Source organism: Triturus cristatus, chromosome 7 (genome assembly GCF_964204655.1).
Source record: "Triturus cristatus chromosome 7, aTriCri1.1, whole genome shotgun sequence".
Lineage (NCBI taxonomy): Eukaryota > Metazoa > Chordata > Amphibia > Caudata > Salamandridae > Triturus > Triturus cristatus.
Genome location: NC_140590.1, coordinates 1,166,441,951 through 1,166,465,730, shown reverse-complemented (window position 1 = coordinate 1,166,465,730; position 23,780 = coordinate 1,166,441,951). Strand labels below are relative to the sequence as shown.

Genomic DNA, 23,780 nt, shown 5'->3' with positions numbered 1-23,780 from the left:
TGTCCAGGCAATAATGTTTGGCAAAAGTGTGCAGCGAGGCCCACGTTGCTGCCTGACAAATGTCCTGCAAGGGGACGCCCAGGGCAGTGGTTGCCGCTGTGGCCAGAGTGGAATGGGCCCTTAGCCCTACAGGAGGATCCTTTTTAGTTAAGGAGTAACAGGCCTTGATACACAATACGACCCACCGAGAGATGGTTCGCTTGTGTACCGCCCGCCCCTTCTTAGCGCCCATGTAGCCAATAAAGAGTTGGTCGTCCACCCGGAACTGTTTGGTGCGGTCCAGATAGAAGGACAGCGCCCGTTTTGGGTCCAGACGGTGGAGCCTCTCTTCCTCTTTCGAGGGATGCGGAGGCAGAAAGAAGGTGGGCAATGTAACAGACTGGCCGATGCGAAAGGCAGTTACCACCTTAGGGAGAAAGGACGAGTCTTTAGAACAACTTTGTCCGGATGGACAGAAAGGAAAGGAGGCTTAGAAGAGAGAGCCTCAAGCTCACTCACCCTTCTAGCAGAGGTGATGGCAACCAGGAAAGCAGTCTTAAGCGTCAGCGGACGAAGGGGACAATTATGAAGTGGCTCAAAGGGAGCGCACATCAGATAGGTCAATACTAGATTCAAATCCCACGGAGGCATTACGAAAGAGACAGGAGGAAACATGTGAGTAATGCCCTTAAAGAATCGAGAAACAACAGTGGATTTAAAGAGAGAAGGCTGATCAGGAAGCCGTAAGAAGGCAGAAATAGCTGAAAGATATCCCTTGAGGGTGCCCAGAGCAGAGCCCTGCTGGGCCAGGGAAAGAAGGAAGAGGAGAACCTCAGAAAGAGGGGCGGAAAGGGGATGCACAGCCTTTGCTGTGCACCATGCCACATATTTGTTCCACCTGCAGGCGTATACCGATTTTGTGGAGGGACGCCTGGCTGCCATAATAACAATACAGACTTCATGAGGCAAGTCAAATGGCATCAACTGCCGCCGCTCAATCTCCATACATGGAAGTGGAGGCTGGACAGGTTCGGATGGAGGACCGTCCCCTGCAGCTGCGACAGAAGGTCCTCCTGAAGAGGCAGTTGAATCGGGGAATCGATTGATAAACTGAGTAGCTTGGGATACCAGTATCTTCGTGCCCAATCCGGACCCACAAGGATGATTTGGGTCCGGTCGCGCCTGATTTTCTTCAGCACTCTGGGCAGAAGGCGTTTAGGCGGAAAGGCGTACAAAAGACCGCAGCTCCACTCGCGACGAAAAGTGTCTCTGAGCGAGTGCCGCCTTGGAGATTCCAACGCGCAGAACTGCTGACATTGCGCATTCTCTTCGGTGGCGAATAGATCTAACCAAGGCTCTCCCCACTGCAGAAAGAGGCCTTGCGCCACGTCCGAGTTCAGACGCCATTAGTGATCCATCATGCACCGGCGGCTGAGTTCAGAGAGCCCGCCAGGTGTTGAACCACCAGGGTGATGCCCTGATGTTCCAGCCATGTCCAGAGGCGCAGAGCCTCCTGACAAAGGGTCCACGACCCCACCCCGCCCTGTTTGTTGCAATACCACATGGCGGTGGTGTTGTCCGTAAACACCTGCACTACACTTCCCCGGACAGAGGGAAGGAATGCCTTCCGTGCATGTCGGATCGCCCGCAGCTCCAGAAGGTTGATATGGAGCCGGGACTCCGCCGGAGACCAGAGGCCTCTGATCTCCGCCTCTCCCATGTGACCCCCCCATCCCAGGAGGGACGCATCCGTCATTACTACATGCTCTGGTTGGGGTAGGGAGAGGGATCTGCCACTGACCCAATCGCGGTCCGTGAGCCACCACTGCAACTGTCTGGCAGTGCCCTCCGAGATCAAGACCTGGTCGGACAGGTTGCCCCGATGCTGGGCCCACTGAAACTTCAGGTCCCACTGCAGAGCCCGCATCCGCCATCTGGCGTGATGCACCAACAAGATGCAGGAGGCCATCAGACCCAGAAGCCGCAGCACCAAACTGACCGAAACCCGGGATAGAGGCAAAAGATTGGAATGAGAGCCTGAATATCCCGGACTCGCTGTTCCGGAAGATAGATCCGGAACTGCGCCGAGTCCAGAACAACTCCGAAGAAGAGGAGCTTCTGGGAGGGACTCAGATGCGACTTTGACACATTGATTGAGAACCCCAGCAAATGCAAGAGGTCGCCCGTAGTCTGGAGGTGGGAGACGACTGCCTGGGGCGAGCCCGCCTTCAACAACCAGTCGTCGAGATAGGGAGAAGACTGGAACCCCTAATCTGCGCAGGTGAGCTGCGACCACCGCCATCACTTTTGTGAACACCCGAGGGGCACTGGTGAGGCCGAAGGGGAGCACGGTACACTGAAAGTGCTCGTGGCCTACCGTGAACCGCAGGTAACGCCGGTGGGCCGGCAGGCCAGGGATGTGGAAATAAGCGTCCTGCAAGTCCAACGCTACCATCCAGTCTCCAGGGTCTAGGACAGCCAGAACCTGAGCATCTTGATCTTCTTCCGGAGGAAGGCGTTGACGCTCCTGAGGTCCAAGATAGGGTGCAGGCCCCCTTTGCCCTTCTTGGGAACCAGAAAGTAGTGGGAGTAACAACTTCGACCTACTTCAGGAACGTGCTCGATGGCCCCCTTGGCCAAGAGGGCCGTAACTTCCTCCTGCAGAAGTTGCAAGTGATCCACTGACATGCGGTGGTACTGCGGTGGCATGGCTAGAGGGTTCGGCTCGAAGGGGAGGGAGTAGCCCCTTTGGACGATTTGCAGCACCCACCTGTCCGATGTGATGGTACGCCAGTGGAGCAGGTGATGGCGAACCCGGCCTCCCACTGGCGAGGAATGGGCCTGAAAGCTCGGACTAGGGGGGCTTTGAGGCGGACGCTGCTTGGGTAGATGTGGATGAACCGGCTCGTTGTCCCCCTGCTCCGCCTTCAGCGGAATCCACGTCCACGTTGAGGCTGGTTCTGCGGCCTGTAGCTAGACGGACGTGAGGGGGCGCCCCTACCTTGGCCACGAAAGGGACGAAAAGCGGAAGTTTGCGGGCACGGGGCCGAGATGCCCAAGGACTTAGCCGTAGCCCTGGAGTCCTTAAAGCGCTTCAGCGCACTGTCCGCTTTGTCACCAAAAAGGCGACTGCCATCGAAGGGCATGTCCATGAGGGTGCTCTGGACATCGCCGGAGAAACTCGTGGACCTCAGCAAGGCGTGGTGACGAATCGCCACAGTGGTCACCATTGCCCTGCCTAGCGAGTCCGTTGTGTCCAGTCCACATCGGATGGCATGCCGTGCCGCATCCCGCCCCTCGGCAAGAGCCTGGGCGAGCCGTGTCCGGGCCTCCTCCGGACACTAGGGCAGCACGTCCTCCACCGTATCCCACAGGGAGTGGGAGTAACGGTCCAAAAGGCACGCGGTGTTGATAGACCGCAACCCCAAACTAAGGGAGGAGAAGTGTTTCTTCCCAAACTGTTCCAACCTTTTGGATTCCCGATTCGGGGGAGCGGACGGGAAAGAGGTCTGGGAGGTAGAGGCCTGGATACCCAGGCTCTCGGGCATGGGATGCAAAGACAGAAAACTGGGGTGGTCTGGTGCAGGACGGTGGCGCCGGGCCACGTTCCGGTCCACAGGAGGAACTTTGGAGGGCTTGGACCAGGTGCCCCTCAGAACGTCAGTCAGTGCTTCATTGAACTGCAGCAGAGGCTCCGAGGAGCTTGCTGGCGGTTGAAGCACTTCAGTGAGGAGATTAGTCCTCACGGCCACAGCAGGCAGCTCCAGCCCGAGGGCTTCGGCAGCCTTGCGCAGCACCACATAAAACGTAGCACCTTCCTCCGAAGCAACGGACGGAGGAGAGCGGGGCCCGAAGGCGCGCCGGCAGGCGTCGACCGTGGAGCCAGGCTCCTCATGGCCACGAGGAAGTCTCTGATCTCCGCCCGAGTCGCGTCAGACCCAGGGACCGGAGGGTATGGGGTCGACGGAATCCTGCGGCTCCGACGGAGCCGTGCGGGTGGTGCCAACCGAACCCTCAGCCGAGTCGTGCGAGGGGAGCCAGAAGAGTGATGATGCCTCTTCAACTTCTTGCTGTGCTTCGACTTACCGGAATGTGAAGACTTCGACCCCAACGAGCGGTGATGACTGCGGCTCCACGACCGGTCCCTCGACCTCCTCCTCGACCGGGACCTTGAGCGGCACGGAGCTCATAGAGTTCATCACCGATCTACTCTGTACTTTAAGTTCCTTTACTCCACCCTAACAAGATGGAGGAAGTACAGGGACTCAGTTTCGGTGATAAAGTAGCAGCAGAGATTTTAAAGACACCCTCAATCCTAGGCACCGATGGTAATTCGGCTTCGGGCAGTCAGTCAGAGGACTGGACATCGTTAACCGCTTTGAAACGAGAGTGGTTGAAAACCACCTTACATGCGGCAATGATGACTGAGTACTTGCGGGCAAATATAGCCCAGAATGGTCTCATAGTTAACAATTTTCCCCGCCTCTTCTTGGATGATGTGGTCTTTAAAAAGGAATGGTCCCTAGTGTCATGGAAATGCACAAGGGACTTAATTATCGTGATTAAGAACACTGCAAAAAGAATAGCAGACGCGCTCCTTGTCAGGATACAAATAGCAGAGGGTAACTTGAGGACAGCGATCCAAACGACAATATACATGTGTAAACTTACCGAAATCAACAACGAAATTACGGGAAAAAAAGAGCTTCTGATGAAACAAAAAATCAGCAAACTACAAAAAGATATTCAAAAGTTCGACAAAGAAAAGGTCCACCCTTATCTAAAGGCTAACTTTACATCTACAAAAACCAGCTACTCCTCTGATGAGGGCAGAGCTAAATCAATGAGGGGATCCTCCTCTAACAGTGATTAGAGCACAGGAAGTAGGGGCAGCAACAACTCGAGACGTGTAACACGTCCAGGATATCCCCACTACAACATGCCACCCTACCAAGGCCCACCTATCTGGCAATTCCCGGGGTGCCCACAGGGGTCACCGGGTTACCCACAGGGGCCACCACCATTCTTCCCTGGTAATAACCAGCCTTTTTTAGGCAGAGGTTGGGGCAGAAGGAGAGGGCGAAGAAGAGGGAATGCAAAACAAGTACACTGGCAAGAACAGACCGAGAACTCTGTACAGACCAGGAGGATGACCAGGGGGAAGAAAAATGAGTAGTTAACCTTTACCCTAGGAACCTCACAAGACGGAACTGACAGTCTTACGAAAATGTCTATGCTACGTTCCTACTCCCAGAAGAACAAGTTACTTATCTTCGGTAACGATATATCTGTAAGAAACATTAATAGTATATAGATTCCTTACCTTTGAATTACCCCCAGGCGTCAGACTGGATCCGGAATGTTTTCGTCAGCAGTACTCCCTGCGCGTCGGTAGGTGGCGTCGTGCACCAAACGGCAAGGAATAAAAGATCTCTGCCAAAGAGCCCCGGCATAAGGTGCCCATCGGGTATTGCAGCGCCGACCCAACATGGAGCATGCCCGATGATGAAGCATGACACCCAGCGGGCTGGGTGTGTGAGTGCCCTCATTCCGAAAGGAAGGACTTTCCTTTCCCTCCTTTCCTAAAGACACCACTATTCTCCTGCTTGGGATCTCACCTTTTCCACTCTCCGCTCCCCCCCTTAACTAGGAGCTGGACACTCACTTTGTTGGAGCCTTCCGTTTGGGTCTGTAAGGACCTACCCATCCAAATAGTACATGAAAGCCTGGTCAGGATCAGGAAGCCATATATAAATACTAATACTAATACAATAAATAAGCCCTCTGAAGGTGGTTCGTAATTACTGTATAGTACTGAAATTGGCAAGATAGTACTAAAGTTGCATTATAAACAGATTACGATCTTCTGAAGATGGCGCGAATAGAAAACAACATGCCCCCAGATGGTATTTCTACTCTCCACAGCATGTACTAAAAGACAGCCCCCCGCAACGAGGAAGCACTAAAGCAGCATACACCATAGTAGAGGATAAAGGTATCTGGTTAAAGATTGTCAAGCAACAATATTGGAAACAGAATTTTAAGAAAGTTCATACTTTGGAACAGTGAAGGAAATTCTGGACAGGCGAAAGCTTAATAAAGTGCCTCCCATAAGAACTCCTTTGGTCACAAGCCTAAGACTACCATGCAGTACGGTTCAGAGATGTTGTAGGTGGGATACAGCTGCAGTGCTGGAAGAATTTTGAAATGGTATACACAGCAAAGGAGAGCTAATGCAGAGCGGTTTTAATTTTCCTTCCACTTCTTTCCTTCTCAAGCCCCAAGGCAACCTCCCTCAAAACAGGTGGAAGTGAATGTAGTGTAACCCCCGCCCCCTGCAATGTGCATGTATTTTGAAAAAAAGCACTGTGGAAAAAAGTGTGGTGCAAGTGTGTACATATTTGTTTTCCTAAAAACCTCATCATCAAAAGGTTTGATGTGCTACAATCAGCCTCTCACCAGATTTCAGGAACATACAGAGAAGTAAGAAAAAGAAATGCCATAAAGTTAGCATTTTTCTAAATAGTAGATTATTTTTCCTGTTTTTTATGTGGTTTCTACCTACTATCAGATTGAGGTGGAAGCAGGAGGAAAAACCATGGGTGAACCAGATTGCAAAACATTTCTGAAAAGGAGACAAAATTTGAAATTTAGCAAAAGGGTCATTCGTGCAATTTGCTCCCAGTTTTCCAAAAGAAACAAATTGATGAATTAAAAGAAAATGAAGATAAAAGGGGAAGAAAATAAAAAAAAGGTAATGTTTATCTGTAATTTTTAGCTCCGATGGCAGATTTAGAAAAGTTACATTAATTTACGTTCAACAACCCTTTCTAATTGCATAGATACATGGCATTTGCTGGTTGTCCAAACACACAATTTTCAAAGCCAACAACTGAGAAGCAGCTTACATTGATTTCTCATTGAGTACCGATCAGTTATCAATTCATATGGTAAACTTTAATGTATGAAAAGGGTGTTAAGGAAACGTATGCATTTTTTTTAAAATGGGTCCAAGACATTGAGTTTATGAATAATGGTTACTTGCACAACTCAGAATTAAGAGTTTGCCATACTATCATGTGGTTAAGAGGACATTTTGCAAAACATTGCCTTACATTGGGAAGCCAAAAACTGAGATAAAGTCAATGGATGATAAGGAAAGGATTGCTTACCAGTAGGAGTAGTTTTGCAGCTTGAAGAGCTTTCTGGATTCACATGCTGTGCATTATTCCGCCATCTAGTGGTTGGGTCCGGAATATTGGTTTTCTTTTTCTTATTCTGGGCGTTGTCGACCATCATTTGGTACAGGTAAGTCCCTTGCGTGACGTCAGACGGCGCCATGGAGGTTGTTGTGCGCGATAGCCATCTTCGGATTCTTTTTTCTGTGTTTTAGTCATATAGTCCTTTTGATGGTACTTTAGAGAATTGTTAGATATGATTCCCACCTGTTTGTATTCCTTGTAGGGGAGGCTGGGTGCGTCGCATGTGAATGAAGAAACCTCTTCAAACTGCAAAACTACTCCTACTGGCAAGTAACCCTTTCGTTTTGCAGCGTGAATCCTTTTCTGGATTCACATGCTGTGCATCAGATTACGTAGCACTTTCTCCCTTCTTGGGGAGGCTGTGGTAAGAGGAAGACTTTGCAAACAGGTGTTGAAGTGTCTTTTGTCCTATTTGTGCTTCCTTTATTATTTGTATGTCCACACCATGATGACCATGTTGCTGCTGCACATATAGTGTCTATGGGTACATTGGCCATAAATGCAAGAGTTGCTCCTTTCTAGTTGAATGAGCTCTTGGTTGCACACTTAGTCTTTTCCCTGCGGTGCTATAGCATAGTTGGATGGTTTGGACTATCCATCATGAAATTGTTGCTTTTGTGACAGGCATCCCCGTTTTAGTATGTGAGTAGGCAACAAACAGCTATTTACTTTTGCGAGTCTGCTCTGTTCTCTGTAGATAGTACAGTAGAGACCTCCTTACATCCAGGGTATGGAGGATTATTTCCCCTCTTGTTTGTCTAGTTTGAGGGTCTTTGAAGAAGGCTGGAAAGAAGATGCTTTGATCAAAGTGGTACTTGGACACAACTTTTGGCAAGAATTGTGGGTTCGTTTTTAGGATGCCCTTGTCTTTATGTATGGTTCTTGTATGATTAATGCTGTAGCTCACTTACTCTTCGTAAGGATGTAATGGCAATTAGAAATGCTGTCTTTAAAGTGATGCGTTTGAGGTCTGCCTTATGCTTGGGCTCAAATGGTTCTGTCATAATTTGTGAGAGAACTGTATTTAAACTCCGCATGGGGGCTGGAGCTGTTCTTGGGGGAGCAATTATTTTGGACCCCTCTAGGAACCTTTTTATGACAGGTTTTCTGAAAAAGCTTTTGCATGATTTTCCCCTGGTGTAGGCTAAGATGGCTGCGAGGTGTACCTTTATGCTTGAGTAGTTGATGTGACTGTCTAGGAGGTGAGTTAGGTATATGATAACTATTTCTTGTGTATTGATTGAGTCCATTACGTTGTTTGCTGTGCACCAAGCGGTGTACCGCTTCCATTTTGCGGCATAGCATTTTTAGTAGTTTGTTTTCTTGCTTCCTTTAGAATTTTCATTGTTTGCAGAGGCAAGTTTAGGTGACCAAACTCTACGTATTCAGGTGCCAGGCCGCTAGACATAGTGTTGCTGGCTCTGGGTGGAATATTTAGCCCTGTTGCATTGTTAGTAGGTCTTTGTCTGATCGGAGTTTGATTTTTCGTCCTTTGGACAGTTCTGCAGACATGAGTACCATGTTTGTCCGACCCATTGTGGGGCAATGAGAATCAGGTTTGTCCCTGGTTGTCTTATTTTTTCCAGAACTCTTTGGATTAGAGATATTGGTAGAAAAGCATATTCAAATGTTCCTGATCAATCTAGTGACAGGGCATTCCCTCTTGACAGGTGGTGAAGAAACCTTGAGACAAAGAACTGACATTTCTTGTTCTGTATTGTAGCAAACAGGTCTATCTCTGGGGTCCTCCAGAGTTTGAAGATGTATTGTATTGTCTTGTGCTTCAATACCCACTTGTGGAAGCAGCTGTTCTGCCTGCTCAGTAGATCTGCTGTTGTGTTGTATATTCCCGGTAGATGTATTGTTTGCAGATTGATCCTTTGAAAAAATTGCCCATTGCCAGATCTGTTAGGCTAGTTTTCTTAGCGGGAATGATTTTGTACCTCCCCGTTTGTTGATGTAAAACATTGTGGTGGTGTTGTCTGTTTGAATCAAGACAGTCCTCTTGCCAATGTGTTTCTGAAACGCTTTCAATACTAGGAATACTGTTTCATTTCCAGGTAATTGATGAGTTTTACGGAGTTGAGGTCATTCCACTGGGCTCGTTATCCTCAGGTGTTGGAAGTGCGCCTCTGTGAGGGATGCATCTGTTGTGATCGTCACAGAAGGAGTTGGATTTTTTAAAGATATGCCTTGTGTTATGTTGTTGGATGCCCAACATTGTATTTCTGATTGCAGTCTGTTCGTAACAACCACTAGATCTCCCTGTGGCCTATGACCAGTTGTTGGAAAGCCATTCCTGGAAGGGGCGCATATTTAGGCAGGCATGAGGAATGAGTGGGATGCATGACGCCATCATGCCCATGAGCTTCATGACTCTCCTCACTGTCGGAGATTGACCCTTTCGGTATAGGGACGTTTCTTTTTTGATGGCTATTATCCTCCTTTGTGTAGGATAAGCCTGTGCGAGTCTTGAGTTGAGTCTTTTTGTGGCCTTGTGGAGGATTTCTTGTGATTTATTGAGAATCCTAATCCCTGGAGCATGTGGATAGCTTTTTGAACATGGCTGAGACATTTTTGTTTTGTGTCTGGTATTCTACAGTGATACCCTTGATTGCATATGGAAGAGTTGTTGGATGTATGGTAGGTGTGTCTGTGATAGAATATTGCGTAATTATCTTTTAAGTATTCCCAGAGGACGCTCACTCTAGAATTTCTTTTTGAACCCTAGTCCTTTGGGTGTTAAAGGGTCCCTCTCTTGTTTTAAGAAGTCTGCTCCTATAAGCCAGTCGTCTAGGTAAGGGAAGACGTGTATTCCAGCCTTTCGCAGGTGTGCCGCGACTGCGACTAGGCACCTGATGAAGACATGTGATGCTGATTTTATTCCGAAAACTATTACTTTGAACTGGTAGTGTGTTCCCTTGTGTAGGAACCGAAGATATTTTCGGTGGTTTTTGCTCATGGGGATGTGTAAATAGGCGTCCTTGAGATCTATTGTTGCCATGTAATCTCCCTTTTGAATTTGCGGTGTTATTTCTTGGAGGGTAGCCATTTTGAAATGTGTCCAAATGAATTTGTTTATGAATCGGAGGTCCAGGACTGGCCTTAATGAGAGGTCCTGTTAGGGAACTAGAAAATACTGTGAGTAGTTTCCTTTGAAAGGTCTTGCCTTGATACAATTTCTATTGCTTGTTTTTGGAGAAGCTCCTTGATTTCTGAATTCAACTGTACGGGTTCTGATTTGAGGAACTTCTTTATCCTTGGGGTGTTTGCTTGTGGCTTTTTTGTCAGTTCTGTGCAATATCCGTAATTTACCAAATGTAATATCCAATTGTCTGTGGTGATGTTTCGCCACTGTTACAGGCATTGTGATATCCTGCCTCCCACTGGTGTTTTTTGAGAGCCATTTTCTGTGCAGGAGTCAATTTGAGCCATTTCCTCTTCCTCTAGAGGGCTGGCCAATGCCTCTTCCTCGAAAAGACTGCTTTGGCTGTTGTTGCCAGTTTTGGAATCCTGCTTGTTGGTTTGTTTGTTGACTATTCCCTTGGCCCTGTTGTTGCGGACACATTTGTTGTTCTAGGAACAAAGGTTCATTTTCCTGTGGGTTTTCTTCCGTTAAACCCTACTCTTTTGAAGGTACCTTTTTGCTGCAGGGCTTCCATGGCTCTTGCAGTTGCCTTGTCTTTTTTAATCTGCTGGAGAGATTCATCTACTTCCTTTCCAGACAGTGCCTCCCCTGTAAACGGTCTGTTAATGATGGATCTTTGCACCGTTTGTTTAAAGCCGGATATTCTGAGCCAGGCATGCCTTCTTAGTGTGGTGCCTGTGCACATCTATCTGCTGGCAGTGTCTGCTGCGTCGAGTGCTGATTTAAGGCATGTGTTTGCAATGTTTTTGCCTTCTTGGACGATAGCTTTCCCCTTTTCTTATCCTTTTACGGTACCTTGTTGATGAGCTCCTCAATGTCATTCCATTGTTGGTACTGTTCAGCAGGGCATTTGAGTTTGCGATGCGCCATTGCCTCGCTGCCTTTTTTGCCTACCATATTCATCCATTTACTTTCCTTCTATGGAGTTGGTCCACTGTTAGAGGGGCATTTGCTCTTATCCTGGCCGTGGTGACAAAAATGGAGTCAGGCACTGTATTTCCCTGGATATACTTCGGGTCCTTGGAAGATGGTTTGTACTTCTTTTCGACCCTTGGTGTTACCCCTTTGCTTGAGGCAGGCTCTTAGAAGGCTTCTTTGCCTTGATCCAGGATACTTGGTAGCATCAGTAGATAGTGTGCCCTTGTTGGCTGGGGCTAGTGTTTCTAAGAGGAAGCATGTGTCCCCTTTTTCTTCTTTGAGGGTGACCCTGAAAGCGTCAGCTGCTCTCTTAATTAGGCCATTGTAGAAGGCTATGTCATCTGGCGGGGAAGCCTTCGAGGGAGAACAGTATATACTCCTCCTCTGGGCTTTCTGTTTCGAGGTCATTCCATTGATCTTAGAAAGTTTGAGGCTTCTTCCTCATCAGGTGCATCGATGCACTCCTCGAGGTCGTAATCGCGTGGTTCAGGAGTTGGAGGTGACTCGAGGTTCTCATCCTCTTCCCCTTCTGCGTCTTCCGCCCCTTCGGCATCGACACTGTCTGAGTTGGCGACGAGAATCTTTGGAATACAGTATTCCTTGAGTAAATCGTGAAACTTATTTATCTGGAGGAGCGTTGCCATTTCGGCTTCGAGCCATTTCCTTTTCAACCTCGCGGGGTCTCTCGGTGTAAGAGATTTTCTCTTCTTGGACGCACTTGCCTCTGGCTTCGAGGGTGGCATAGTTCCCTTCGGGGGTTCGTGTTCTACCCTGGATTTTGGTGCCTTGGGTGATCTTCTCACATCGGCATCCCTTGGTAGGGTTCCATGGGGTTCTTTGGATCGCAGCTGGCCTTTGATCGACTTATTCCTTTGGTGTTGGGGCTGTCTTAGGCTGTGCCTTATTATCGTGGCCCTTCGGTCCGGATGGATGTGTATGGTGTCTGACCTTATCCGTCGTCTTTTCTGTGTCCTTCACCATCTTTTTGTGGGTGGGTGTTTTTTCGGAGTCTCCCTTCAGAATTTCGACTTCCAATCCTTCATGCGTCAATTCTGCTATAACTCCTTGGTCCTCCTAGTCGCTGGAGAGGCCTAGGTCCTTCAGGGAAGGTTTCTTCGGTGCCTTGGACATTACTGCGTAGTGGGTCTCTCTCTGCTTTTGGCGTGTCTTGAGGGTTTTCGGCAGAAACACCGGGCTGGCTTCACAGTCAGAGGTTGTACACGTCATGTGAGTTGCGTTGTGCAAATTTGTGTTGGCACTCGGGCAGAATTTGAAAGGGGTATTTTCCATGGCCCCTACTTCACCATTTGTCGAACCTTGATGTCTTCGGTATTGGAGAGGTCATTCTCGGGGTGAAGTTGCGAGGTCGATGTTGGTTTTCTATTCGAAATCTCGAGTTTTTTCGGGGATTTTCCTGAAAACGTCTGAGCGTCCCCTCTCGCTTCCAGACCCAACGACGGAAAAAAGAAACTGAAGATGGCTACCACGCACAACAACCTCCAGGGCGGCGTCTGACGACACGCAAGGGACGTACCGGGCACCAAATGGTGGTTGAGTATGCCCAGAAGAAGAAGAAGAAGAAAAAAAAAAGACTATCACGGACCCAACCACTAGATGGCGGAATACTGCACAGCATGTGAATTCAGAAAAGGATTCAAGCTGCAAAACAAATGTTCTATTTAGTGTTCCCACCCTTCTCCCAATAAAAATGGAATCCCACTTGTGTCGCTGTGCCTACTGCCCACAACATAAAAATCACCAAAAAAGCAATGTGAAGACATCAAGATTTTGCCATGCAAATGTACCCACTCTGGCAATGTGGGTAGCTGTGGTATTTGGGGCCAGGCTCAGCTGTCACCCAAGGAAACCTAGCAAACCCAGACATTTCTGAACACTAGACCGCAGGACAAATCTGGATAGAGTGACAAGCTCGGATTCCACTACGGCTTCTTATCCAGAAGGCCCTACAAATGTCAGACTTTGGCTAAAATCAAAGCTTTTACTCACATTTCTATGAAGGGTAGTCTTGGAATCTTCAGGTATCCACAAATTTCCTACCACCAAGTGTTCCCACGCTTCTCCTAGTACAAATGGTACCACACTGCGTGCGAGTATCACCTGTAGCAGAAACCAGTCAAAATGGGACCATTTGAAGTCAATGTGGTGTCAATTAGGTTTTCACATGGTTATAGTTTTGGTCTGTTCCAATGATGCGTGTTTGGTCCACCTACACCTTGGAGGCAGCATTTCAACTAGCAGAAGTGAGAATGCAGGGTGGTAAGACTGACCAATGTTTCCAACATAAATGTGGAAAAATACAATTCTTTGACCAACACTCTGCAGTTTGCATGGCAATTTGGGTACGAAAACACGTTGGGATTAAAGCAAACCACACCATCCTGGTTTCCTTGGGTCTCTAGGTTTCAGGAAAAAACCTAAGGTTGGTAGGGTTACCCAGATGCTAGCTGACAGAGCCCAAATAGTGCCATTCACCATGGCACTCAAGAGGAAACCTGAGATTTCTTTGGGCGCAGTTTTGAAATATGTGCTGGCTGGGAGGGGGTAATATCCTACCTCCCCCTTGGGGTTAGAAATACTGCATGGTGCACATGTATGGGGACAGATGCTACGATGGTCCTGCACACCACCCCTTCATTTCCTCACTTTGTTTTTCCTCAGATGGTTTAGTGTGTGGGGGGGGAGGGGGGCACGGACTGGAAGATTTACATTTGTCCTATTTTCAAAAGGTACCACACCGAGTTATATTGGGAACTGACGTATGCTACCTACCTAAGCACTGAATACAGCGAAGGCAATCAGAACTTCTTTCACACTCAGACTGTGATGTCACACAGTGCGGGGAAAAATATTTTGGGATAAAAGGGAAGCTGTTACGTCACATGCCACAATTATTATTATTATTATTATTATTTTCTTTTAAAGAAAATGCTTCTGGTACAAGTACCAGAAAGATTTTCTGTGCATGTACAAAGGGCAAGACACTGGCTTCTTCCCCAATGCAGAGGAAATGTAGATCCTCCGTATTTAAAAGGATAAATAGCAGTAAAGTTAGAACAATAAAAGAAGCAGTTACTAGTGTTAAAGTGACCTCTATCACCTGCCGAAGTGATGATTGACACCAGAGGATTTCTTATTTGAGGTTTCTTCTGCAGATTCCAAATTCAATTAAACTTGTCAGGAGTCACAATAAGGCCACAAGGCCATGCGTCCATCAACATTTTGAGTTAGCCTGCATCACTTTCATAACTCGTACTTGGCAAGGACATACTTTTCTACCAGCTCTCACCCTTTTCAAGTCACAGAGCATCTATGCCCCCCAGCATTCCTGCACAAAATCTAGATCACAGATTACAGAAATCATAACTATTTTAGCTGAGTTGGCATTCTCTGGCTATTAAGTAATAGATGAACGATGTGGATGTCAATCTTCAGTATGTAGGCTACACAGATTTAATTATTTAATTCTTTATTTTATTGCATCTATATTCCGTAAATATTTTATTATGCTAATTTTATTTCAACACATTTTTTTCTGCACTTGGTTGTATAGAATCTTGCTACAGTTTAGGATGCAAGGGTGCACTCTCTAACAAGCACTGGCAAAGCCGATATGTCTGTAATCGTGCAAATGTGCAACAGTTTCATTTTGGCAGGCATATGCAATTGGAATTAAAAGTAAAATAAAAATAGTCACTAAAAATAAAGGACATATTGGTCCTCCAGCCTTGCATTGAATTGCACTACATTTTAGTCAGATGTGCAAGAGATCAGTAAAATGCTTAACGCTCACAGTGCAAGCAAGCCAATGGCTGAACTTGCCTTACCCACTTGCCCTATGCTATATGCGATGATGAGAGAAATCAAACAAAAGTTCAATGATATATTTACATAACAATGGACAAAGACATCTGACGTAAAGCCTCTCTATGAATGTATTTATGTATTATTATTATTATTCATTACTGTTTTTAATATGAGGCTGTCGGTACAACTAGAGGGATGTTTGTGCCGGACCTCAATTGTACAACAAACCAGTCTACCAATGCAAACCTCCATTTATAAGTTAACTTCTCTGCTTTGCATGGAAATTGGTTAAATCCATACATAAAAATACAGTGTGTATTTTGAAGAAGGTTCTTTCATATGCTATGTAAATTTTATTTTATTTAATGTTTTATTGTTTGCTTGCTTATATGGTTGTATTCTTCCAACCGAATAAAAGCCTTTTGAAATTAAATTGAAGTGAACAAACAAGTTACAGACCTTCCCAGGAACCATATTGGATCTGAAAACTTTGCAATACCTTGCATGCCTGTGGATGAAGCCATTAGGACCCCGTACCACCTCTGGATATGAGACAGAGCCACATATAAGTGCCACTCCAGTGTGCAGACGTTAGATTATCACTATATTTCCTATGCCCCCGAATGTGGAGCAACTGACAAGTCAGAGACGACAGAGTGACAAATATTACCTATTAAAACGCAAATGTCCACACCACAGATTGGGAAGGAGGGCTCCATACTGACCATGAACAAAAGGTAATGCCTATGGGACTGTAGGTGCAGCACATGAAAGAACTTGTATTGAAAGTCAAAGGACACAATCTAGTCTCTGGGATCTAAAGTCGATAGAACCTAAACCTGCGTCAGCATTTTGAACTTGCCCTTCCTCCGGAAGGCACCCAGATATACAAGTTACTTACCTTCGCAAACATTCTTTCTGGTGGCTATTCTAGCAGATTCTTCACCTTGGAATACTCAACAGTTGCCAGACTGGATCCACAAAGTTTTTCCACCAATGCTCCTGTGTGCCACTAGGTGGCGCTCTACCACTCAGGAAGTGACAGAGTTAAGCCCAGTTGCACATAATTGCCACCCATGTGAACTGAAGTCAGTTTCTTGCTTATCTCTTTCCACACCTTCAGACAGAGCATGTACAATTGTTGCCAGCAGTGTGCAGATTAGTAGCTTGGGCCATTTTCAGATATTAAAAAGTGGCCACTCAACAGACCAGGGGGGTGGGAAGGTGGCGATGAATCTATGGTTAGACAGAGTATCCACTAGAATGAGCCTTGCCAAAGGAAAGTAACTTGTTCTTCTGACGGATACTTTTAACCACAGATTCTTCCTTTTAAAATAGATACCAAACCAGTATAGCCCAAAGGTGGAGGGTCTAAGGAGAGCGTTCAGACCAAAAAGTCTTGCAGGACTGAACAGGTGAAATGCCCTTCCCGTCGGACCTGGATGTCAAAGCAGTAGTGCTCCGTAAACATGTGCACTGATGGCCATGTCATAGCCTGTCAGATGTCAAGGAGAGGCACTCCGTATGCCAACACAGTGGTAGGTGCCTTGACACTGGTGGAATTCTGAAAGCTGCTACTTGGCCCTTGCATAATAGACCTTGAACTAGAGTACAATGCAGCTCAACAGGTTCCTCACCTGAACAGCATTCCCTTGTTTTCTTGCAGAGAACCTGACAAAAAGTTAATTATCCAGACGGTTTTCCTTGGAATGAACAATGTAAAATCTCAAAACCTATTTGTTGTCAAACCGATGGAACCGCTCCTACTCTTTTGAGGGGTGAGAAGGCAAAAAATGCAGGTAGCTTGAGATTGCTGAAAGTGGAAAGAAGGGAGTTAACACCAATTTATCTGGAATAAAAGGTAGTGTAGGACAAAGGCTGAATCTCATTCACGCAATGAGCTGAAGCAATCACAATAAGGAAGATAGTCTTCAAAGTAAAGAAACAGCAGACAGCTCTGCATCAGCTCAAAGGGGATGCACATACGAAATGGTTAGACCAAATTCAGATCCCACTGTGGCATCACAAATGGTCTGGGAGGAAACGTGTGTCAACTCTTATAAAACACATCACAACAGATGATTTAAACAAGGATACTTGGTCAGGAAAATGTAAAAAGGCTGAAAGGACCCACAAATAACCTTTTATTGTGTCTCCTCCAAGGCCTTGTTGGGCACATGACCAACCCCCCCCCCCCCCCCCCCCCCCCCCCCAAAAAAAATAATCTGAAGATTGGGTTTGTAAAGGGTCAATCTTGAAAATGCCACACAAGGTCAAAAATCTTTCCCAGTGCCTGGCATAAATTGATTTTGTGGCAGGGCATCTGGAGAAGAGGATACCATGCACCACTTTAGGCGGCAGGCCGAATGCAGTCAACTGCGGCTGTTCAGTCTCCATACATTGAAGTGTAGATCGGGTGAATAACTGTCAGGGGACAGATGCTCATGCTCAAATGTTCCATGCACCACACATTCTTGGCACAATCTAAACTCACCAAGATGACTCTGGCCCAGTTGTTCCTCCAATTTGTTTTTAGACCTCAAGAAATGGTAGGCAGGGACCAGAATGAATAGTTTTCCAGTCGGAATGCTTCTGAAAAAGTGAGTGTTCTCACAAAAATTCCAACATGCAAAACACTTGATAGAGTGTGTTCGACAAAGGCAAAAAGATCTAGCCTAGGTTCTCCATACTGTTGGCAGGCACCCTGTGTCACCTCAGGATATTGACATTTGTGACCTGGCAGACGCGGTCTGCTTAGCCTGTCCATTCTGGCATTCAAGGATCCCACGAGATGATTCAAGATCAGGGAAATGCTCCAACGCCCCAAAAAGGTTCCCATGTGGCCCTGCTTGTTGCAACACTACATGGTGGTGGAGGTGTCTGTGAGAACCTGTACCAGCCTCCACTTGATGGATGGCAAGAAGTCCTTCAATGACAGATGAAAGGCCCCAACTCCAACAGACTGATATCGAACTGAGCTTTCATTTGATACCAGAGTCCTCTGATCTCCACCCTCAACATATGAATGCTCTACCACAGCTGTGATGCTTCCATCACCACTGTCAGCTGTGAGTTGGGAAGGTAGAGGGGCCTGTAGCTGGACCAACTGTGTTTGAGCATCCATCACTGCAGATTGTAAAACATTTCCTTCAATGGTGGGTTCACTGGAACTTCAGATTCCATTGCAGATACCAGATGTGCCACCTGGTGTAGTCCACAAGGAAGATGCAGGAGGCTAAGAAGCCGCTCTCACTGAGATCCAGGACCAAGGCTGAAATATCTCGATCTTAACCTGAATGTCCTGGACTTATATGAAAATGTTACCTGTAGGTCCAGGGACACCATCCAGTCCCCCAAGCAAGAGCAGTCAAGATCGGAGGTAGCACAAGCAATTTTAATTTGTTGTTCCACAGTCAGAGGTCATAGTTCCAATGTAGGCCAAAGGCCTCCATCCTCCTTCAGCACAAAGAAACAGGCCTATCCTCATTCAGAGTCAGTAACACCAGCTCAAAAGCAAATCTGGAGCGCAACGCTCTTATCTCCTGTAACAGAAGGAAGAAGTGATCCTCTGAAAGTTTGTGGGGGAGGTCAGATATTGCAGAACAAAAAGAAAGGGTAGGGCACAGCTATGCTGAAGGGTTTGAATGACCCACCCTGGGAGCAAATGCTGAATGCTGCATCTACTGACATCAGTGCGTGGTTCTACTCAGTCACCTCCGGGGCAGTACAGAGCTACACAGCTTCTCCACTGCTGAAAATTGTTCTGATCCCATGTGGCACCTGGTGTATTCGAAGGTGCGGAGTCTGTTCTTAGAATTATCTATCAGAAGTGTGAGGTCTAAGACTAGTCTTAATCCCTCTCCTTCATGGGAACTAGAAAGTAATGGGAGTAGCAGCCTGTCCCCCTCTCTGGCTCCATTTCGTTGCACCCTTGGCGAGCAAAGACTTAATTTCGGAGGATAAAAAAGCAGCATGAGCCATCGAGATTTGAGTTGCAACTGCGGCGATGAGTGGAGGAGTGAACAAAAGACAGAGTGTATCTAACTTAAACAATCTTTTCTGAACTAACGTTGCATCAGGCGTGCAAAGAAAAATTGACCCTGTCTCCTAATGGCTCCAAAAGACTAAACAAGGGGGGCACTAAATTGGTTTGGCAGCAGGAGGTGAGGACCAAACGGATGAGTGCTGCCCTGGTTACTGGCACCAACACTGCCTCTGAAGACACAAAAAAGCTTGTTAAGCTCCCGAATAGGCTGTGAAGGCTGCCTTTGACAATAGGGAATGCCTATTATGAACAGCACTGGAATTTCCTAAATTAGGCAGAAAACTGGCAAACAAGGGAAAGCAGCCCCAGGGAGCAAGCTAATGCCCTGCTGTCCTTGAAGCGCTTTAACTCAGTCCTCAATCAACACAGGTGAAGCCTTCATGAATCTGTACCAAGACAGGGGCTGAGAAAGTGCCAAAGTTAGTCCCAACGGACACCAAATTCAGTATAGGTTCAGGAGCCAGCTCATCTGGAACTCTGGTCGAGCATAAGAGCAGGTATCACTACTGGAGACTACACTGAAGACATCAGGGTGCAAGGGAAGTTTTAAGGTACGGGCATAGAGGACAATTGCCCAGGGCTTCCACCTTCTAAGGGGGCCCCTGGGAAAGTGATCTTTCTGTCACCTCTATTTCTTTACTTCAGCTATTCTCACGCTAACTGCCTATCTCTACTGCTCAGCTCATATCGCCCTCTACCCTGTGTCATTCTAAGGATTTTTGGGACATCAGATAAGACATATTTGAGCTGTTTTAGTGTGCCAGAGTACAAACCAATACTGTCTAGAATCATGTGAGCTGCTTGAATTAGCAGAAAAAGTTTAATAAACTTCAATGCCGTCCGAACAGAGGTCTCCAAAATAGGAGTTGCCCAGGGCCCCAAAAATTTAAAACACTGTAAGGCGCAGCTTTGGCAGGTGGGCAGACAGGCTCAGACAGTACCAGAGAAAGATTGCCAGCAGAATCCCACCTGGAGCCGACAACAGATCGGTGGAGTTTTAAGGCAGGCTAAAGACAAATTAAACCACTCCAAACCACTGTAGCATGGACTCAGGATTAACAATGGCCCAGGGAATTCGGTGCATAGGCTCCAGGACCGTGATTGGGTTTGGAGTCTGACGATGCAGCCAGTTTTCGACCTTTAGCATGCTGAACACACAACCTCTCTCTAGAGTGAGCTTGTGGAAGGGGGGGGGGGCAGGGGTTTGGGGGTGGGTGAAACCACAATTGGACTCACTTAGAGGCAGTGAATGCGCTCAGGACAAGAACTTGGAGAGACTCCAGGACTTCACACAAGACCGGCCACTTCTCTTATGCTCCGCAAAGTAGAGTATGGCCATACACTCCTTGATAGCCTTTGAGTGCACGATGAAGCATTTATCACACAACTTCGAATCCTGCTTCAAGCCAAAACGTCTAAGGCAAACATCATGCGGCTTCATGACTGGCATCTGTTTGAAGCAGTCGCAGCATGGTTTGAAATCTTCAGGGAAGACATTTTCCTGGCACACAATCGGTTTTTCTTTCTTTAGAATTTAGAAAACCCTTAGAAGAGTTGGAAGTAAAGCTATGGATCCCTGTAGAAGCGTGCAGAATCGGTCAGCGTGCAGAGGTAGCATCTGTGTGTGGCTCCATGTCATCACATCTGGAAGTGGTGAAAGTGGATGGAAAGACAGCAACACAAGCATGCAGTGACCACTGAAAAGTTATAAGATCTAGTATGGTGCCTTGGAGGACTCAAACGAGGAGGAATCTGCAGGGAGAAGTATCCATCATGATATCTTACAACTGCAGTGTCATACTAAACATCCTAGCTTCCAACTTAAGACTTTTACATTTTACTCCAATAAGTCTACATTTCAGCCATTATGTGCAGCACATCTATATTTTTTTAATAACATTTTCTTTGTGCTATTCAACCCTGCACTGTGGCCAAATCCAAAGATGATGATACTTCTCGGAAAAGTCTGACATTTTGTGTTAATGAGGACAACCTGAAGACAATGACCATCACACTGAGTAGCCAAGCTGTTGAATATTGCATAAGAGTTGCAACACTGATTAGGCTAACTCTGCTAGAAATTACCTGTTCAGGATCATCTTGAGGAGCACCCGCAACATCATGGAGGACAACTGCTAGAAACTTATGGCTAGATCTTTCAATTGGTGATATGTTCACCCCCAAGTTTTTCTTCCATTTCTTCTTCCTTTGTGCTTTGTAGGTCACAGGTGACATGTGTGACACTGACGTTTCGCTGAGCAGTCCACCTTCTACCTTCCTCTTTTTACTCCGATCCTCCTCATTACTCAGATAAGCTCGGTCTTTGCGCAGAGCAGGGGCTCGAGTCTCCATCAAGTTACGGGCGGCACTGTTGTGGAGAGGTTTGTGTTGGTTGGCTGCTATGGCCCTAGGTGTTTGGTGGGGAGTGGCACAAGACTGTCCTGTTTTCTGATCTTGTTGGAGAGAGGCAAACTGCTGCTCTACCAGGCTTTCAGGAACAGCAATACTGGGAGTGTCATCAGGGTGGATGGTCCCAGATGCCCGCCGAGGGCTGCTGCTTGTCCTCCCTGAGCTACAAGGAAGCGGAAGAACAGGCGAGGATTTTTCTGCAAAGATCTGAATGACACCACTGGGAAGAGGATTGTCCTGGTGGACATGCCTGGACCTTGGCGTCCGGCGCAGGATGGAACAGGTCGGATCGGACTCTTGATCCTCCTGGACATTGGTGGGCTGCATCTGTCCCAGGTTCTGATTGACAACACTGGGTAAAGGACCATCTTGATTTAGAACCCTGGGTGTTCGGCAAGGAGTGGTACAAGATTTTCCTGTGCCCTGAGCCTCCTGCAGAGAGGCCAACTGCGTGTCTACCAAGTTCTGGGTGGCACTGCTGGGAAATGGGCTGTCACAGTGAACAGTCCTGAACCTGGGCGTCCGGCGTGGAGTGGTAGAGTTTTGCTCTGTGTTTTGAGCTTCTCTGGGAACAGGAGAGCCTTTCTCCACCTGGTTGTGGGTAACACTGCAGAGGAGAGGGTCGTCAAGGAGAGAAGATTTGGACCTTGGTGTTCTACGAGGAGTTGTGCAGATCTCAGTTTTAAAAGCCTCCGGTTTCCTGGGGGTTCGTGAATGCAGTGCTGGACTTTCGTCATCAACACAGGGTCTACGAAAGGAACAGAAAGAAATTAGATGCATATGATGATCACATACATGCTCAACAGTGAAAATAAATGCATCCAGCAAATAAATGGACATGTGTCAGTGAATTGTACAAATGGTTTAAAAAAACATACCTAACAGTTTGTGCATAAACAGAAAGATAATGTTAGTTTTGGGAAGGGCTCAATTTGCCTAGGTGATAGATAGCTTGTATTGTGAAAGCACTTGGTTCAAACATTGTGAGCAGCGACCTTCTCTCCCACACAGATTCCGTTTTAAGATGCAAAGCAAGATTAGGGTGATCTGTGATGAATGTTTGAAAGGATTTTGAAATATACCAGAGTGTTATTATTCTTTTGCAAAGTAGGCAACTAAAAAGTGGCTATTACCTGTAATGCTACCTCCTCTTTATAGGCACATTTATGAACCTTAAAGTCTTTCACTATTGCTGCTTATGTGTGGAATATCAGCACACTTAACAAGGGGAATCCTTTTTTATTTAGACCCAAACAAAATCAAAGGAAAGGAAACAAATAGGCAGGTCATCTTATGGGAAATCACTGAACTGTAATTTAATGTAAACAAGTTGTTGTTGGAGTTAAACAACATTAATTTAATTAAAAAAAACCTTATAATAAGGAATTAGACTAAAGTAGTAAATATAGTTAAAATCCTTTTTCTTAAACTTGTGCATAAGCACTGCATATTTAAGCCTACACTATGGATTTTGAAATGCTCTTCCACATAAAGAAAACGTTACCAACCTCTAACACTATTTCTGGTAGATACTCCATCTACCTGCAGATCCCACATCTGTTGAATATTTCCAGATGTCAGAATGGACTGATGTAGGAAGCTAGCTCTGTATATACTATACCAAAGTAAGGTATAGTGTGCACAAAGTTGAGTGGATCCCCAGAGACTTAAATAGATAATCCTAAATGCTCTAAATGTGGTTGTGTGGTCGAGCAGGTAGGCTTTTTAGAGGGCTGTATTAAGCATTTGTTGAACACACTCAGGGAAGAAATGATAGCACAAACTCAAAGACTGAATCCAGACAAACCGTTTAGTATCAAAAATTATTTGGTTGTTTTATTTCAAGCACCAAGAAGTACTCCGCTGCAGGTTAAGTAACAGTTTTCAAAGTAGCAATACTTCCCAAATGCAGTAGGAATTGGTTTGCAAGGCAATAAACAATGCTTTACAGTAATTGAACTACTTTAGTGGTATCAGTTTAGAACAGTAGAACTTTGCAATAGCAATAGCTAGACTTTTGTATGCAATAAGATGAGTAAAGCAATGCAGTCCTGGGGGAGAAAAAAGTGTTATGCATCAATAGTTAAGTACATGACTTACTCTTCCAGTCTTCAAGGATTGGGTAAATACACCGTGGCGGTCAATACAGGCAATATTTACCCTCACGGTCAGCAGAGAGCAATGAAGATGGGTA

General features: G+C 46.5%; 1 protein-coding gene across 5 annotated transcripts in view; it reads right to left on the bottom strand.

Annotated features, from left to right (window-relative positions):
• The window catches only part of PRR14 (proline rich 14), a 593,350-nt gene that overhangs the window by 468,274 nt on the left and 101,296 nt on the right, over nt 1-23,780 (bottom strand). For all 5 annotated transcript variants that reach the window (XM_085618443.1, XM_085618444.1, XM_085618442.1 and 2 more), the window contains one exon: nt 21,263-22,334. In XM_085618443.1, the coding sequence (XP_085474569.1) occupies nt 21,263-22,334 (1,072 nt within the window). The remainder of the gene's footprint in view (nt 1-21,262; nt 22,335-23,780) is intronic.